Source organism: Mandrillus leucophaeus, unplaced genomic scaffold, assembly GCF_000951045.1.
Source record: "Mandrillus leucophaeus isolate KB7577 unplaced genomic scaffold, Mleu.le_1.0 Scaffold183, whole genome shotgun sequence".
NCBI lineage: Eukaryota > Metazoa > Chordata > Mammalia > Primates > Cercopithecidae > Mandrillus > Mandrillus leucophaeus.
Window position 1 is genome coordinate 4,366,389 of NW_012101843.1, and position 18,226 is coordinate 4,384,614.

The following is an 18,226-nucleotide window of genomic DNA, read 5'->3' on the forward strand; positions in this document are numbered from 1 at the left end:
CTTTGACCTCCTGGGCTCAAGTGATCCTCCCATCTCAGTCTCCCAAATAGCTGAGACTACAGGTACACACCACCATGGCTAGCTAATTTTTAAATTTTAATTTTGTAGAGACGGGATCTCCCTATGTCACCCAGGCTGGTTTTAAACTGCTGTGCTCAAGCAGTCCTCCTGCTTCAGCCTCCCAAAGTGCTGGGATTGTGTGTGTGAGCCACCCCGCCCAACAAGGCCCTATTTTTAAAGCTTTTAGATTAGCGAACATTCTTTAAGCATCCTTAATCCTTCATGGGCACTTGAAAAACTAGTAACTCATTTTGGATGAAGTGAGCGTTATATCTTTTAAAATCTGTGTCTAATTTTCTTAGATTAATGTTTAAATCAGTTTTAAGTATTATTATGTAGAAGTTTTTTGTTTTTTTTTTTTTTAATTTACTTTTTCTGACAAGGTCTTGCTCTGTTGCCCAGGCTGGAGCGCAGTGGTGTGATCACAGCTCACTGCAGCCTTGAACTCCGGGGCACAAGTGATCCCGAGAGTGCTGGGATTGTGTGTGTGAGCCACCCCGCCCAACAAGGCCCTATTTTTAAAGCTTTTAGATTAGCGAACATTCTTTAAGCATCCTTTATCCTTCATGGGCACTTGAAAAACTAGTAACTCATTTTGGATGAAGTGAGCGTTATATCTTTTAAAATCTCTGTGTCTGATTTTCTTATATGAATGTTTAAATCAGTTTTAAGTATTATTATGTAGAAGTTTTTTTTTTTTTTTAATTTACTTTTTCTGACAAGGTCTTGCTCTGTTGCCCAGGCTGGAGTGCAGTGGTGTGATCACAGCTCACTGCAGCCTTGAACTCCGGGGCACAAGTGATCCTCCTACCTCAGCTTCCCAAGTAGCTGGGACCACAGGAGTGTGCCACCATGCCTGGCTAATTTTAAAAAAAAATTTTTTTTAATAAAAATGGGACCTTGGTATGTTGCCCAGGCTGTTATGTAGAAGTTTTTAAAGTAAACTGGCTAGATACTAAAAATCAGAAGATGTCTTTTCTGGTAGCTCTGGAAATATTAGTATTTAAAATTTTATTTATGTAATACTTAGAATAAGTTAGACTATAACACATATCTAATGTCTTATAGACCACATGAATGGTATTATTCACTTATATCCAGTGATAAAATAATTTACTTGTTGATAGGAAAAATAGGCCTTTTAATTGTTTTGTGTAACTGAAATTAAATAGGAATATAAATGTTAGACCTTGAGTGCCTAGTTTTGAAGAGCACAGGGACTAGTTTTGCTCACACTGCATCCCCAGTGCCTACCACAGTCTTTAGAATGTAGTAGGTGCCTGGTACATATTTGCGAATGAGTAAATTAATGAAATCTTAGTTTCTTTCTTTTGAAAGAAAATGGAATTCATCCTGGAATGACTTTGGGACTGATTCAGTTAATTCAAAACTTGTGATTTCTAGACCAGATGAAATTATTGACTGTTTAAAAATGTACTTTTAGTAAGCCAACTTAGAGATATCTAGGAAGACCAGACACAAAATTCCAATGAAGTACTTTACAAATGTGCCGAGAGCTTCCAGTGTACCTGGCACCACACCAGGAATTTTAATGCGCCATCTCAACAACAGGACTGAGTTAGACAAGCACCATGCAATAGATATATAATGGGAGTCATGTATGTAACTTACAATTTCCTAGTAGCCACATTAAGGAAGTAAAAAGAATACAGGTCAGATTATTTTTAATAACATTTGTTTAACCTAGTGTATTGAAAGTACTCTCATATCAACTGTAGTATAAAAAAAGATTGAGATATTCCCATCCTTCTTTCTGTACAAAGTCCTTGAAATCAGGTGCGTGTTTTACATTTCTAGCACATTGCAATTCAGACACTAAAGTTCCGTCGGAAATACTTGATCTGCATTTAGAATTCATAAAATTTATGGTTGAAAAAGCAGACCCACATGCCGAGGCCGTTCTAAACATACTTAAAACCGTTTCAGTTATATAACCAGGTAAGGTTGTACTTTATTAATTAAAATAAAAAATGGACTTCCTGAATCACATTAGCCTCATTCTCAGTGCTGGGTTACCACCAGGGGCCGGTGGCTGCCATGTCAGGGCCACTGCCCTGTTGGGGAAATGGGGAGGGTGCGCACCTGTCTGTGGCTTGGGAGTGGCAGAACTGAGCTTCCCATTGAGAAAGCGAGGTTAAATGCTCAAATGTGACCATAAGAGATTTCGCTGACAGTGATTAAGAATAACCAAGTCATTGTATTTGTGGAATGAATGAATCAGTAGAGCGTTTGTAGGAGGGAAGGATCGAGCAGCAGAAACACACCATGCGGGACCTGCCGGCGTTTCCTCGTGTGCTGCAGTGGGAAATCCTGGCAGCTGCTACGTGGAGAGTGACATGGTCACTTCTGTTTTTCGGAAAGCTCCCTCTGGCTGCAGTTTGGAAAGTGGATTTGAAGAGAATGGAGCTAGAAGACACTATTCGAGTGTGGGTAGAACCCTCAGCAGGGATTGTCACGTGGGTCAGAAACCCGCGGTCGCCTTCTGGTGTTGAGTCCTTCGAGGCACTGCTTGGAGGGGTATGTGGCAGGCAGGGTCACGGTGGCTGTGGTGGGCATCAGCAGCCACCGGCCCGCCTCCCTGCTTAGAGAATTCATGTGGATGGGATCACCCCCTTGCAGACAGGTGTGGAAGCCCAGAGGTGATTAGGTTTTTACACGAAAGTTACAATGCCAAGCCATGCATTTAAAATAACTACACCTGCCAACTGGACAAAAGTGCTGCTGCCATCATGGCTCACACATTCCTCCAGATCAGCCTGTCAGGATCTAGAGCCTCCAGGCGCACAGGGTGGCTGCGTGTCCCGGTCACTGAAGGCCTCACGTGCCGGAGCCTGGATCACAGGCTCCAATCCAGGGCTGGACGTGTTCTCCCCGCTCGCCTCCCGGAACGCTTCATTTTCCTCTCTTCCAGGCCCCTGGTCAAGACAACCTTAGAAAAGTGTTTATATTGATTAGGTTATTACTGAGGCTTAATGTTTGGGTTGTACATGTCTTTTTTTTTTTTTTTTTTTTGGAAACTGGGTCTCATTCTGTCACCCAGGGTGGATTGCAGTGGCGTGATCATTGCTCACTGCAGCCTCGACCTTCTGGGCTCAAGTAATTCTCAGCTCCCAAGTAGTTCGTACTATAGGTGTGCACCACCATGCCCAGCTAATTTATTTTTTGTAGAGATGGAGTTTCTCCATGTTTTCCAGGCTGGTCTCGAACTCCTGGGCTCAAGGGATCCTCCTGCCTCAGCCTCCCAAAGTGCTGGGATTGCAGGCGCGAGAGCCACTGCGCACTGTGTCTGATTTGTATCCGTTGTGTATTACTTTTATCAGAACGTTTTTGGAGGTTAGCAGGTGTTTCCTTATATGCCCTTGCTCTGCTTCCTTTTGTTTCTTAGGTTTTTCACACTTCAGCAGCGGGAAAATGAAAGGTTGGCTACTAGTTATTTGTAACAAAAAATAAATCTTACATATCTTGTATATTCCATTAAAAAATAATTTTCTATACTTGGATTTAAATCATTGGTTAGTATTTAAAACAAGACTTAGAGGATCGTATTAGTTTAAGCACCATTAAAAAATGACATTTAAGAATTTTTGAAATTCAGGATAAGGCGTGATTGTTAGCCATGAAAGGTTTATTTTCAAACAAGAAAAAATATGCATCAGAAAATTCAATGTTGGAGAAGTTCTGAAGTGATTATTTTTTTTGCTTCAGCTGGGACCTCTTTTCCCCTTTACCTCCTCTGATGCCCACATTTCAGAGTCTGTTCTATCCCACATTCCTGTGTAACTGTACAATTTAGTCTTCTCTGTCACTTGCTAAGTAATTTATGCATTTGTTCATTCAACAAACACTGAGCTACTGTTTTATGTAAGGAAGTACAAGGATGGATGAGACGTAGTCTGTCTCCTTCCAAGAGCCTGAAGTTTCGAGAAGCCCCTTTAGAGCCACATAAGCAGATGAAGAGACAGTGCAGGATGATGTAGATACCGTCACGTGTGAGTGTCTGCGGATGACACAGTGAAGCCAGTGGGCGCTGCTCCCTGCAGTTGCAGGAGAATTCGCTCATGCTTGAGCAGAGACTTAGAAATGAATCTGTATTCACTAGGTGGAACACGATTCCCCAGGGGGTGGAGTGGCATGAGGAAAGTTCTGGAAAAACCATCCATTGAGGGAATTCTGAGTGGAAAAGTCGTCCATTGAGGGAATTCTGAGTGGCCTAGTAGAGCAAGCAAGGCAAGGTGTGTCCCCTTGGAGATTTTGTATGTCATGTCAAAGGGTTAATTTTATTCTTCTTGGCAGAGGGGTCTCCAAAACAGCTTTTATTCCAAGTTTTGAAATTCTGATCTGATCTCCCGTGTGTTCATGTAGAATGTGAAAGCCAGAGTTAAAAAATAGCGCAATATGATTAGAGCAGTGACTGGCACCTTTTCCCTGAAATATTTCTAAGCCGTTCTGTTGCCTGTAAGCTACTCATCTGTTCAGTTTCAGCAACGCTCAGTAGACAGTGTGATTGCAGGTTCAGCCAGCACTTGAGAACTTAGTCCTTTTCCATCTGTGTCACTCACTCATAGGGCCACGTGAACACATTTAGCCATTAGGTAAGTGCTCTCTGAGCCTCGGTTTCTGTAGTGTGAAATGTAGATAATTATACTCATATTCACTTGCCTCATGGGACTTCTCCTTAATATTTATAGCTGCAAAATACTTCACAGTCATTTTTATTAATAGTTACCAGATGTGTCATAAGGATTAATGAACTTATGATCTGAAATGTTTTGAGCCCCTGAAACAGGAGGTGACTGCCTGTACGGGGGAGATGTAGAAGAGCATGAAGGTGCAGACAGACACTTGAAAATTTCAGCTATTACATGTGAAGGACGATGGCACAGTTACAGTCAGTTACAGTTTCAGTATTCTTGGTCGATATATTTGGCATCCTTAAAAAGGTTGCTGAACTCATACCCAAGGCCTGTGCCAAAAGCCCCCCTCGTGTGGTATTCACACCCGTTGTATTTATGACCCCTTCCTCCTCTGAATCCTCTTTTTTTTTTTTTTTTTTTCTAAGATAGAGTTTCGCTATTGTTGGCCAGGCTGGAGTGGTGCAATGGCACTATCTTGGCTCACTGCAACCTCTGCCTCCCAGGTTCAAGCAGTTCTCCTGTGTCAGCCTCCTGAGTAGCTAGGATTATAGGCATCTGCCGCCATGCCCTGTAATTTTTTTTTTTTTTTTGATTTTTAGTAGAGACAGGGTTTCACCATGTTGGCCAGGCTAGTCTGAAACTCCTGACCTCAGGTGATCCTCCTGTCTTGGCCTCCCAAACTGCTGGGATTACAGGCATGAGCCACTGTGCCCGGCCTCCTCCCTGCTTTTGAAGTTTCCATTCCGCTGTCACATTCCTTGATTTTAGTGATTTGCCCACGTGTTCCCTACCAATGAGGTTGCCCATCTGTTGAGAGCAAAGCCCATGCCTCTGATGTTTATGTTACCCGAGGCACCTGGTGCCATGCCCACCGCGTGGTAGGACCTGATGCAGTCTCTGTTGAGCTGAACTTTTTTACGTGGAGGGTGAGAACCAAAGTGGCAGGCAGTCCAGTCCCTGAGTCCATTTCAGCAAATATTTAATAAGCATCTATCTACTGGGTTTTTCTAATCACACTGGGTCCTGAAGGAAAGTGTAACTTGTTTGCATGTTCTGTTTCAGAGGGCAGGAATCATGTGATTTTAGAAAAGGTTTCATGTTAGGCACTTAACATCCCATCCTTGGAGTATTTACATTTTTAGGCTTTAAGGGGAATAAACTTCACCGTAGTGGAAACAGTTGCTCCCCAATCTTGTCCACTTTTGGTAACATGTAGCTGAAGGATGCAAGTATTCTGGAGTTTGAGAAATATTTTTGCTGCTTTTGTCATGAAATATACCCTTGAACACCTTCCCATTTGTGGGGACGTTAAATACTATGGGGAGAAAAATGAAGACACCAGCCCTGGCATGCGAGGACTGCCTGGCAGTGTGGGATGCACGCTTGAGCCTCACTTTCTTCTCTGGGAGGCCACAGGCGGGACCGTGGAGAGCAACAGCCGGGACAGAAGGAACTCAGTGCTGGGAGGGGCGCAGAGGAGAGTCTGTTCTGGTCAAGGAATTGAGGTGGAGGCTGAAGATCTTGTTCTTCTGGCCTTGTCATGTGCAGTGGCCTAACTGCCACTAGGGGACCCTCTCTCATTCTGTCCCACTGGTCGCTCACATAGTTTTCAATGGACCCTGGTCCTAGCTGTCCCTGACCTCAGACCACCGCAGGAGCGCCCCAGTGTTTGCAGGGTAAAGTACCCATTCCTTTTGTTCATTTCCTTGGTCCTTCCACCTTTTTTCTTTTCTTCTTCTTTGACACAGGGTCTTGCTTTTTTGCCCGGGCTGGAGTGTGGTGGTGTGATCATAGCTCACTGCAGCCTCCAACTCGTGGGCTTAAGTGATCCTTCTGCCTCAGCCTCCTGAGGAGCTAGGACTGCAGGTGTGCGCCACCACATCTGGCTCCAGTCCTTCCAGGTCTTTAAGCCTGATCGCTGCGTTTCCTCTCGAGTCCTCTCTACCGTGCCTTTTCTCAAGTCCTGCCCCTGCCCCCTTACCTTCCACAGAATCAATTCCCTCTTACACTTTTCTTCCAAAAGCAGCCCCAAGGCACAAGTGGTCATAGTGGTGCCCTTTGGTGAAGCGAGGCTCTTCCATGCTTGTAAACATGGTGAGCACCCTGCTGAGCGGACTGGCTTCTTCTGGGGCTCTTCTCCCTATGGCTGGAGTCCAGGCTTCCCAGTAGGAAGGCCTGGGCAGTCCGACTGCACACCTGCAGGCTCTGTCTAGAAGGCCTGACTCCATCGAGGCCTCAGGTGCCCAGACACACAAGAGCCAAAGCACCAGGACTGCCAAGGGCTGGGAGGAAGGAGGCGGGAGAGGTGGAGTCCACACCTCTGGGCAGTTGAAGTTCAGTAACCAAGCAGCCACCAGCTGTGCCCTGTGGACCCAACAAGGAAGAAGCCCGACCTGCGGCTGTCGTGGCAGAATGGAGCCCTCGTGAGGCCCAGCATGTGAGGCCAGGCCCAGTTCCTGCAGCTGGGGAGTTGGGAGGGTGAGGGGCAGAAGTGGCGTGTTCCTAGCTTCTTCCGGGATGAGCACATCTGTTCAGCTGCTTGTGTGTCCCACAGCCACTCCGCAGCAAAGAATGATGCTCTGGTTCCTTCTCTCCTCCAGCCTTCCCTTTTCCTGGCTCTGATGATTCTTTCCTCTCGCTCTTTAATGTTCCCTGGCCCATGTGTCCACAAGTCACCAGGCCCTTTCCTGTGGCTCTTATCTCCTCACCCCTGCTCTGTTGCTGGAATTGCATTACTGATCTGCTTCTTTGGACTTTAAATATTCTTCTGGTCAGGTTGTGTCCCCGCCTGGTCAGTCTCTCTGGCTTTCAGTTGTCTTCTTGATTTGCTCAGGACTCAGTGGGGACCCCCTTCCTCTCCTGAGTAGGGTTAGTTTCCAATGCCCAGGGCCTCCTGCATACCTGCGCCTGCCATCTTGGGCTCTGGGTTTGTGCTCCAGCCAGCCTGGCCTCCTTCCTCCTCCCCTCCTGTGACTACACTCCTTCCTCTCCCCAGCCATCAGGGCCTGGCGTGGCTTTCACCTCCTGCCGGAAGTCTTTCTAGATCTTTCCTGTCTCAATGTTTGTCTGTACAGGCCCAGTCCTCGGTTCACATGTGCATATGTGATCGGAGGGAGGGAGGGAGTGTCACATGCGTCTAAGTGCACCACGTGTGTTGGTGATCTTGGCATGCAGCCTGTTTCTCTGGCTGGAGGAGTAGCCCCTGGCTGGGTCCCTTGTTCCTTGGAGGGTGTGGAGCCCCTCGCACTTGCTCACCTGATGGGCCGATTCCCCTCGGGCAGGTCCTGGCCCTCCAGCCTGTGCAGCGGAAACCTCTCCGCTACCCCTTTTCTGTCCTCTCGACCCCTGACCTGCGCACTTGCCTCCTCAGCCCGTGCCCCGCATCATGGTGCAGGCAGCCGGCCCGGACGTCAGGGTGACCAGGATGGAGGAGGTGAGTCAGTCGGGCCAGGGATGGCCACCCCGCCTACAGCGAGCGGGTGGCCCTGATGCTGAAACGGTTGAGTCCACACCCGCGGTTTTTGATGTTAGCATTCCTGTTTTGGTAATTAGCTATAATATAGGTCACTGCCTTTTCCCTCTCTATTTTCCTTGTTACACTTTTCTATTTTCAACTTGTTAATCATATGATTGCTAAACTTTTAGGTGCTTGACTGCTAATGTAGTCTGCTGCCTTAATAGCCCACAGCTAGGCAGAGGAGATTTCTATAAACAGAACAATCTCCTCCTTCTAAATGTTTGCTTAATTCTCAGTTTTATATTTCATTCTGATTCATGATATCAGCGTGAAAAGGCGAATGCTGAACTGGGGAGAAAATAGTCTCTTATGATCTCCCACAGATCAACAGCACTTCTCATCTTATGAACAGCAAATCTATTTTCTCCCACTGCGCTTTCATTCTCTTAGGAAATGCTCTATCTTCTTAGGAAAATTTTCTTTATTAAAACAACAGCAACAGAGGCACAATAATTTGAAAGAATATTCAGATCTCCATGAATTTACTTGTATCTGAACGACCCTTTAACTATCCCAGTGTACGCTGGGCATTCACGAATTTGCTGTGGACGGGATGGGGTGCCCCCTCCCTCCGGAGTGGTGCTGGTCTCTTTGCTGAGGCAGGTTTGAGCATCCCCGGTCAGTGGGACGGTCAGAGCAGGCCCCTTGCCAGTGAAGGCAGTAGCTTCTGTGGTTCATCATGGTAGTTTTCCAAGCTTGGACTTTTCCAGAAATCTCCAGAAATGTCTCCTTCAGTGGCAAGGGTATAATCCAGAGAAGGCACCTGGGTTTCAACTCGCAAATCAACTCCAGTCGAATGGGGGCGTGGCCTGGAGTGCTAGTCAGTGCTTTCCACCATCCTGCTCCCTCCTTTGTTGACACTGCAGCTCTGCCCCCAATTCCTGCCTTTTTACTTCGAGCAGCCTTGGATAAGGGCCTTCCCCTCTGGAGGCCTGTTGTAGAATAATGTGATGATCCTTCCAGCCCAGCCCAAGCCAGTGACTTCCATGGAAGCCAATGGGATGATGATACTTGCAAATCTGAGGCATGCAGCTGGCCTCATCCTGGGACAGCCTGACCTGGCCGGCCCTTAGCGCCAGGTGCTGAAGTGACAGTGGCTGGCCTCACGCGGGGTGGGGGCAGGGAACAGAAGCCATTTCAGGACCCTGGTTACCATTCAGATTCCCAGCTCTCATAGTTTTGCGTATTCTTCCCTGCTAGGTCAGTGATATTAAAACTAAAATAGAAGAGAATAAATAAAAAACATGGACAATGTGCAAAGGAAAAATGATTGAAGGATTGCCTAATCTTTTAGAGTATTTATGCTGGTGACAGTTATTGATCTATTGGATTGAGTAAATTTTGCAGCCTAGAGATTCATCACAAAAATGGGCTGTTAATCTCAAGAGGTGCCGTTAATTTCACACCCTGAAAGTGTGGCTGGTGGGGAAAAGAGGGCCCTTGGAAACGGGAATATAAATGACAGTTCCTGGGAAAACGCATGATTTATCAAGCTGCTGAGGTAAGCCAAGTAACTGTAAGAGACTTATAGATCTCAGCCGCTTCCCCGTTCAAATAAATCCTGTATTTCAAATGGAAAATGACCATTCCTGTAATATAAATAATTTTTCCGTAAATATCGGAAAACATATTTCTTCTGGATAGCAGTGCTCTCCACCCCACCAATCTCATTCCCTGTTCCCGTCTTCTCCTTTTCTTCGGTCACTGTGAACAGGAATAGAAAGATGATCTGGCAGCTTCTTCACATGGTTTCCGTTATAGACGAAAGAATACCCCAGAAACAGTAGGATTGGGGCAAGCGGTGGCTGCTATCCCCCATGAGATGGGGGCATTGCATGTGTGTGTGTGTCCTCTGCCTGGGTGACTCAGACAGAGTGACCGACATGAGGAGAGCAGCTGGCCTCACTTGGTGGCTTCTCCCTGGGGGCTGCTTCCTGGCCTCTCTCCAGGGTCCGAGGCCCCCCCAGCCCCTGACATGGCACCTGCTTTCCATAGCAGCCAGAATAGCAGCCTTGGAGAGAAAGGGCCACGGCCCACAGGGAGCCTTTGTCTCCCTCCTCATCTGCCTCTTCATCCCCCTCCTCGCCTCTCTCCTCACCCCCCTGCTGCCTTGCCCAGGATGCCCAGCCAGGCTGCAGGCCTGTGGCTCCTTGTTGGTGCCTGAGCTGGCCAGGCTGTGCTGAGCATGTTCCAGTCCTCCAGTGAGATCATTGTTTAGGTTTTGCCGGAGAAAACAGTGCTCCTCTGGCCTCTTTAGTGACTCAGTCTCTTCGTGAGGTCAGGGGTGGGCAGGGCCTTTGTCTCCATGGGAGGAAAGCTCTCGCCCTAGCGGAGTTTTGGTGTGCACCTACTGTGTGCTGCCCTCTGTGGCAAGGGGTCTTGGTCTTAGTAGCATGCTGGCCCTGCATGGCAGGCGCTGGATTCTATTCTGTATGAAAGGTAAAAAGTAGATGGGGCAGGGGCTGTGGCCATGGTCAGTGTTCTTGATCCTGGGCACACAGCACAGGGCCTGCAGAGTGCACCGTCGGCCCCTCAACCTTTGTCACTTTGGAAGCCAGGGCCACGCAGCCCTAAGTGGCAGAACCAGTGTGGGAACCAGGCCTGGCCAGGTCCCAGCCATGCTCTTTTATTTATTTATTTATTTTGTGGGGATGGGGTTTCACTATGTGGCCCAGGCTGTTCTTGAACTCCTGGGCTCAAGTGATCTTCCGCCTTGCCCTCCATAAGCACTGGGGTTACAGGCTGAGCCAGTGCCCCTGACCTTATGCTCTTTTCCAAGTCATCGCTGCCTGTTTGGATTGTGTTGGGAAGTTTTCTGTTCTCAGCCCCTGCTTCCCCCTGTCCCGCTGCAGGCTCAGCCAGAGATGGGCGCTGACGTGCTGATGCAGACGATGGGGGCCCCAGCCTTGAAGATCTGCGACAAACCCGCCAAAGTGCCTTCCCCACCGCCTGTCATAGCTGTCACAGCGGTCACCCCGGCCCCGGAGGCACAGGACGGGCCCCCCAGCCCCCTGAGTGAAGCCTCTAGCGGCTACTTCTCCCACAGCGTCTCCACCGCGACCCTGTCGGACGCCCTGGGCCCAGGCCTGGACGCTGCGGCCCCGCCCGGCTCCATGCCCACCGCCCCTGAGGCCGAGCCCCAGGCGCCCATCAGCCGCCCCCCGGTGTTCTTGATCCTGGGCACACAGCACAGGGCCTGCAGAGTGCACCGTCGGCCCCTCAACCTTTGTCACTTTGGAAGCCAGGGCCACGCAGCCCTAAGTGGCAGAACCAGTGTGGGAACCAGGCCTGGCCAGGTCCCAGCCATGCTCTTTTATTTATTTATTTATTTTGTGGGGATGGGGTTTCACTATGTGGCCCAGGCTGTTCTTGAACTCCTGGGCTCAAGTGATCTTCCGCCTTGCCCTCCATAAGCACTGGGGTTACAGGCTGAGCCAGTGCCCCTGACCTTATGCTCTTTTCCAAGTCATCGCTGCCTGTTTGGATTGTGTTGGGAAGTTTTCTGTTCTCAGCCCCTGCTTCCCCCTGTCCCGCTGCAGGCTCAGCCAGAGATGGGCGCTGACGTGCTGATGCAGACGATGGGGGCCCCAGCCTTGAAGATCTGCGACAAACCCGCCAAAGTGCCTTCCCCACCGCCTGTCATAGCTGTCACAGCGGTCACCCCGGCCCCGGAGGCACAGGACGGGCCCCCCAGCCCCCTGAGTGAAGCCTCTAGCGGCTACTTCTCCCACAGCGTCTCCACCGCGACCCTGTCGGACGCCCTGGGCCCAGGCCTGGACGCTGCGGCCCCGCCCGGCTCCATGCCCACCGCCCCTGAGGCCGAGCCCCAGGCGCCCATCAGCCGCCCCCCGCCGCCCACGGCTGCCTCTGCCGAGGAGCCCCCTGGCCCCCAGCAGCTCGTGAGCCCCGGCCAGGAGCGCCCGGACCTCGAGGCCCCGGCGCCCGGCTCCCCCTTCCGCATCCGGAGGGTGCGGGCCTCGGAGCTGCGCTCCTTCTCGCGCATGCTGGCCGGGGACCCCGGCTGCTCCCCAGGGGCTGAGGGGGACGCGTCGGCCACGGGCGCTGGGGGGCAGGCCCTGGCCTCTGATTCCGAGGAAGCTGAGGAGGTCCCAGAGTGGCTCCGAGAGGGCGAGTTCGTCACCGTGGGCGCCCACAAAACAGGCGTGGTGAGATACGTGGGGCCCGCTGACTTCCAGGAGGGCACGTGGGTCGGCGTGGAGCTCGACCTGCCCTCAGGTGGGTACCGGGCACTCCGGGCTCCAGGGCGGTGCCGGGGGTCGGGGGAGGCAGGAGCGTGGCCGACCTGAGAGGGGACAGGGTCCAGGCAGGAGAGGAGGAGCCGGGAGGCAGCGGATTGGCTGAAGCTGCAGGAGTGGCTGGGCCTGCGGGGGTGAAGCTGGGGGCAGGGCTAGTCCCTGGAGATGGCGTGGAAGATTCCTGATGATTTTGGCTACAAAGATGCTGTACCCATCCCCCCTATTGCCATGGCTGCCCCTGCTCCTTTTGTTCTGGTCTCCCCCGCCCTTGGCTCTCCGTGGACTCTGCTTTCTCATCCTTCACGTTAGAGCATCTCTGCTTTGCCCTTGGAGGAGGCTCTTCCTCACCCCATCCGGACACATCTCGCTGGCCTCTGACTCGCCGTCATTTGGCAGTTTTGCCAGTTTCCACTTCATAGATTCAGCAAAATAACCATTCTCCCGCCACCCAGCCCAGGCCTGGGTCCAGATGGAGAAGGGTCTGTTCCCCCACGGGTCGGACCAGCTGTGCCTTAGTGGCTGACCTGTACCTGCGTTTCCGCAAGGCACTCCCCAGGGCCTGTCACCTCCTACCTGAAGCTGCAGGATGGGCTGTGCATCCTTGGTCACCACTGCTCACTGTCGTGGGAGGCGGTCACTCCGTGCCCTGGCCACATTCACTTAGCCAGTCCCTGCCAGACAATGGCCAGTGTCTGAGTGCTGACTGTGCAGGGCCTGTGCCAGGGGGGTGGCAGTGTGGGCACATGGCCTCTGCAGAGGTGAGGGAGGTGTAAGGGGGAGTCCGCAGCTGGGCTGCCCTCCATGTCACCCTCTCCTTCCCCCACAGGTAAGAATGACGGTTCCATCGGAGGGAAGCAGTACTTCAGGTGTAACCCCGGCTACGGGCTGCTGGTCAGGCCCAACCGGGTCCGCAGAGCCACGGGCCCGGTGCGGCGGCGCAGCACAGGGCTCCGGCTGGGTGTCTCAGAGGCCCGCCGGAGCGCCACTCTCTCAGGCTCCGCCACCAACCTGGCCTCGCTGACAGCTGCCCTGGCCAAGGCCGACAGGAGCCACAAGAACCCTGAGAACCGGAAATCCTGGGCCAACTGAGCCGCTGCCTCAGGGCGAACTCTTCTTGGGGTGCCCAGCCCCTTTTGAGCCCTGCCAGTGACAGCCCTGGGGAGCCAGGAGCCTGGTGGCCTCTTCCCCAGGGGAGGGGCAATGAATGCTTTTTGCACGACACAGAGCTGGTGACCTCCCTGGGCCTCTGGAAGCTTTGTTTCTTCTCTACCTGGGGAAAGTGGGGGCCTCAGCTATACCTCCTCAAGTAGGATGGAAGGTTCTGGGTGCCCGCAGGGGCTGGGGGATGCTAGGACTGAGGCCCTGGGTGGTGCAGCACCTGGCCATCTTGCTGTGTGCCTGTGCCTGGGGCCTTATGTTGCTCTTTCTATCATTTCCATTCTGGTGGCCCCACTAATGTCTTAACCTAAACCATAGTTGTAACCAGTGCCTTTCCTCCCCACTGGAGGGCAAGCCCCCCCCGCCACCCAGGATGTCCTGGCTCACTCCTCAAGCCCCCCAGCCTCCCACCCTGGTGCCAGGTTCCTGCAAGTGCCTCTGGGGACCCCCCAGCCTCCCACCCTGGTCCCAGGTTCCACAAGTGCCTCTGGAGGGCCCTGGGCTCTGGCAGATGGCCCTGGTGCCCCAGGCGGGGGCCGAGGGCCTGAGCCCCCCATCCCTCCTCTGCCAGGGTTTCTTAGTGATTTCTTTGTGGGTGTTTTGGCATCTTTACACCTGGAAAGTCTCTTATGTTTGCCGTTTATTCCCTTCACAGAAGGCTTGGAATGTATTTATTTATATTTATTTTTTCAAAATCCGAAATCATTTGCGAGCCGCAATCGTCGTCTGCCTGTGTATGGGGGCCCAGGGCCTGCCTTGCACGTTGCGGCCTCTCTGGCCATTGCAGAGCTGCTGGCCTCCTGCCCGGGGGGAGGGTCCTGGGGGCAGCAGAGGATAAAGCCCCCTCCTCACGTCGCTCTGTTGCGGATCCACAGTGGCCTTACTCTTAACTCGGATGAAAGCAAAACCCTGGGAGGATGATGTGCTTCTGTAGCCGGTGACAAAGGAAGAGGCATCGCTACTTTATCTGGTGCACTTTTGGTTTCTAGGAAGGTCTTTGGATCATTTTAACTTCTTGGCAACTCCCAGACCCTGAGAGTGTAGGGCTGGGACTTGGCGGCTGGGCGGGTACAGGGAGTGTGCCTGGTTTGTCTCCGGACCCTGGCAGCAGCTACGCCCCCAGGCCCACTGTGCATGGTGCGGGCGACACAGCCGGAAGCTTCCAGGGTGGCCTCCACCTCCTTGCTGGGGCACTTCTGCTCCTGGAGCCTTTGGTGGCAGGTTTGTGGGGTGGCGGTTAGTGTCTGTGTGTGGAAGGCCACCAATCTAGGGACAGGAGCCCTGGGTCAGGATTCATACAGCCACTCTTGGAGCTGGTTTCTAGTTCTCATGTTTAGACAACACCTAGAAAGCGCTGTGGAAGACTCGTTCTCCAGGGTCTTGAAGCCTCCAACGGAGTGGCCTCCATGGTGGGCCTGTCCCAGCCCTGGCTGCGAGGACAGGTTGTCTTTTTCTCCCCAGTTGCTGTGAGGGACACGAAGGCCGAGGCCGGGCTGGCAGAGGGCCTGGCCCCTGCGGGGAGGCACTCCCTGCAGGGCTCTCCCTGTTCTTAGCCAGAGTTTCGAGGGAACCCTGTGGCACCTGTCCCTGGATGAAGAGCTGTCACCTCTGCCTTGCCCTTTAACTCAACCCGCTTCCCAGCACAGCAGCTTTCTTTTTAAAACCCGTTTCACTGAGAAGTTGGTTTCTGGGTCTGCTGGTGTCACTGTGGCCTGGGTGAGAGGCCAGCACTGCTGTTGCCCTGAGGGGGAGCCCCTGGGCCGTGTAGTGGGGACGCTCTGGGAATGGCGGTTGGGCAGTGTGGGTGGGACCTGGAACTTCGTGGTGGCTGAGCCATCCACCCAGCAGTGGCCTCCTGTGGCACCGTCTCGGGAAAGTCCTGGGGGACGGGTGTGCCGTGCTTTTTGCCATCGGTTTGACTCACAGTGGAGTAGAACGAGCCAGAGTTCCTGATCGGAGCAGGTGGACTTGGGTCCAGGCCCTGTTCACTCTTGCTTCTCGGTGCAGACTAATGTCAGCTTGTGGCTGGGAAAGAGGGACGTGCAGCGCCGTGGTCGCTAAGGCATTGAGCCCCGCCAACCTGGGCCAGCGATGGCAGGAGGTGCGGTCTCGAGAGTGGCGGGCCAGGACGGGCTGGCCTCCGTCTTCTAGTCTGCTCTTCTTGCCTCCCTGACCAGCAGACTCTCCTCCCAAGAATGCCTGCCCGCCTACCCGCCTTAGGACTCCTGAAGCGCTCCTGGAAGGCCCCAGGAGTGGCACCTTAGTGCGGGTTGGCCCGCAGATGGCACCCGAGGTCGGGAAGGGCAGTAACCGCACACACGGTGCTGTCAGAGATGGGGATGGGAGGTGCTTCTGGGGGCTCTGTCTCCCCACTGCGTGCCTAGAACGTCCCTGGCCCTGCCCCGCCACTTCCCTTGGGCCCTTGTGAAGGACGGAGGCTCCAGGGTGAGAAGGCTCACTTCTGCCCAGGGCCCTGTGTCCGGCAGCAGAGGGGACGGGGGCAGGCGTGTGACTGGAGTCCCGGGTGCTCAGGCCTGACCAGAGGGAGTGGGAGGGCGGAGCTGAGGAGGGGAAGGTGTTTCTGGTCCCACCAAGGTGGGCCTTGTGTGTTCAATAAGAGAACGGAGCTGGGACGGTGACCGGTGGAGGTGTTCAGATCCCCCCGTTACTTCCTAGCATTTTCTCCTCTTGCCTTAAAAGTTCCCTGTATGTGAAACAGAAGTCCTGAGTGTGTGCGTGTGGCTGTGTGCACGCACACAAGACAGAAGTGACCCTGTGCTTCCTGCCCAAGATACTGACCCATTGAACCCCAGAGCTCTTTCTCCGCAGAGTCCGCGGTGCCTTCCTGGTGGGCTGCTGACACTAATGGTGTTGGGGGGTCTTAGAACAGCTTCTCTATGTGTGGATTCGTGTAAATGCGAGGAGTTCACATATAAAGAAGTGACTTTGATTTTGGGATTATATTGATTTGGTACACAGTAAATGGGAGTTTAAAAAATCCAAAGACTGTAATGACTTGTAAAGACTCTAATGATTTGTATCATGTAATGAACTAAACCACCTGTAATTTTGTACCATATATGTCTTTCCATCAAATGACCAACAGCTTCTCAATAAAACCAGATGATTTCTCACCTGCATCATGTCTGAGGTCACTCTTGTTGCTTCTCCTTCCCCTGACCCCAACATAGGGTTTTGGGGCTCCTGGCAGGCCATCCTGTCATGGCGTAGCCTTGTTCTCAGCAAAGGTGGTGGTGGGGCTTTTCCAGACGGAGACTGGGAGGAGGAGGATCAGGGAACAGCAGCAGGCCATGCTCGCCTCTCCAGCCCATGGACTCCAGAGGCCGAACTCTTCATGATTTGGACCAAAGAGCCGAGGGAGGCCTCCTGGTTCCGAGTCATCTTTCCTTGTTTGGACTTCAGCCCCTTACAGAAGCCAGGAACTATGGAAACTTTCTGGGGCCCTTCGACCCCAGGTAAGTGGTGCTACTGGGAGACAGGTGACCTGGTAAGGACTGTCCTTGGCTCTCAGGCATGACTCCACTGTCTGCCGTGACCTTCGTGTTAGTCCCCACACTGGACCTCCCCTTTCCCTCCAACTGGGGTGAGAGGACTTCTTTCCCCGCTGCAGAGGTGGGCAGCCTCTGGCAGGGCTTCTGTAACAAGGGGTTTTGGGAAGTGGGGGATCATGGTTGCGGGGCTGACATTGGTGTTGCCGGGCCCTGCTCGCCAACGAGGCCTGCATTCTGCAACCACCCTGCCCAGCTGTGCCGTGTGGGCCTAGAACGGTACTGAGGATGCTGGGTCCAGCCTTTGAGTCGGGGAAGGTGACCTCACTCCCTTCCGTTCGCCAGTGGATTCCCACTCAGCCACAGGGCCCCAGCCCAGTACCAGTGAGGGATGCCCGCAGCCAGTACACATTCCCACAAGGACACAGAGGCACTTGTGGCCCTGTATAAAGCTTTTCTTGCTGTGCCAGCGAATCAGTTGGCCCTTGGATATGAAATACACTTGCAAGTGGAGGGCTCAGCCACTCCGAGGGCCGACGAGAGCTGTCCATCAGCCAGCACAGCCAGGCAGGGCTGGGTTACATTCCTCAGTGTAGAAGAATGCTCGGAGACAAGTGCTGCTGAATAATGACAGAAATTTGGCAGCAGGAGATGCCCTGCTCTGAATGAGGCAGGAATCTGAATGTAAAATTGATACAGCGCCTAGAGTGGATCTTACTTTTCAAGCTGCTACTCTCTCGCAACTCAATGAGATGTCTTTTGTTTGCCTAAGGCTGTGTGTTTTTTTCAGAGTTGCCCAGACCCTGAGATGGGCTCTAATGGATGTCACGCCCAGTTCATTCCTTCCACTCACTGTTAGTCGCTTAACTAACATTCACATACTTACCCTGTGCCTGTCCTCATGGAGAGGACAGAAGCAAGCTTTCCTGATGGGTGCCATGGTAGGGCGGCCCTGGTGCACCCAGGAGGGCCTGGGGGGTTGAGGGAGTTGGCCCTAGAGTGCTCTGAGGACACAGGGCAGTCGGGAGATGTCTGGGCTATGTGGTGCGCATGGAGAACGGTTGGGTGGGC

General features: G+C 52.4%; 1 protein-coding gene across 1 annotated transcript in view; it reads left to right on the forward strand.

The window, feature by feature from the left end:
• Positions 1 to 16,786, forward strand: part of KIF13B (kinesin family member 13B) — a 190,200-nt gene extending 173,414 nt beyond the window's left edge. Inside the window, exons 38-40 of the mRNA XM_011977745.1 lie at positions 8,086 to 8,148; positions 11,772 to 12,468; positions 13,315 to 16,786. Of these exons, the coding sequence (XP_011833135.1) occupies positions 8,086 to 8,148; positions 11,772 to 12,468; positions 13,315 to 13,577 (1,023 nt within the window). The 3' untranslated portion in view covers positions 13,578 to 16,786. The remainder of the gene's footprint in view (positions 1 to 8,085; positions 8,149 to 11,771; positions 12,469 to 13,314) is intronic.
• Positions 16,787 to 18,226: the final 1,440 nt, after the last annotated feature.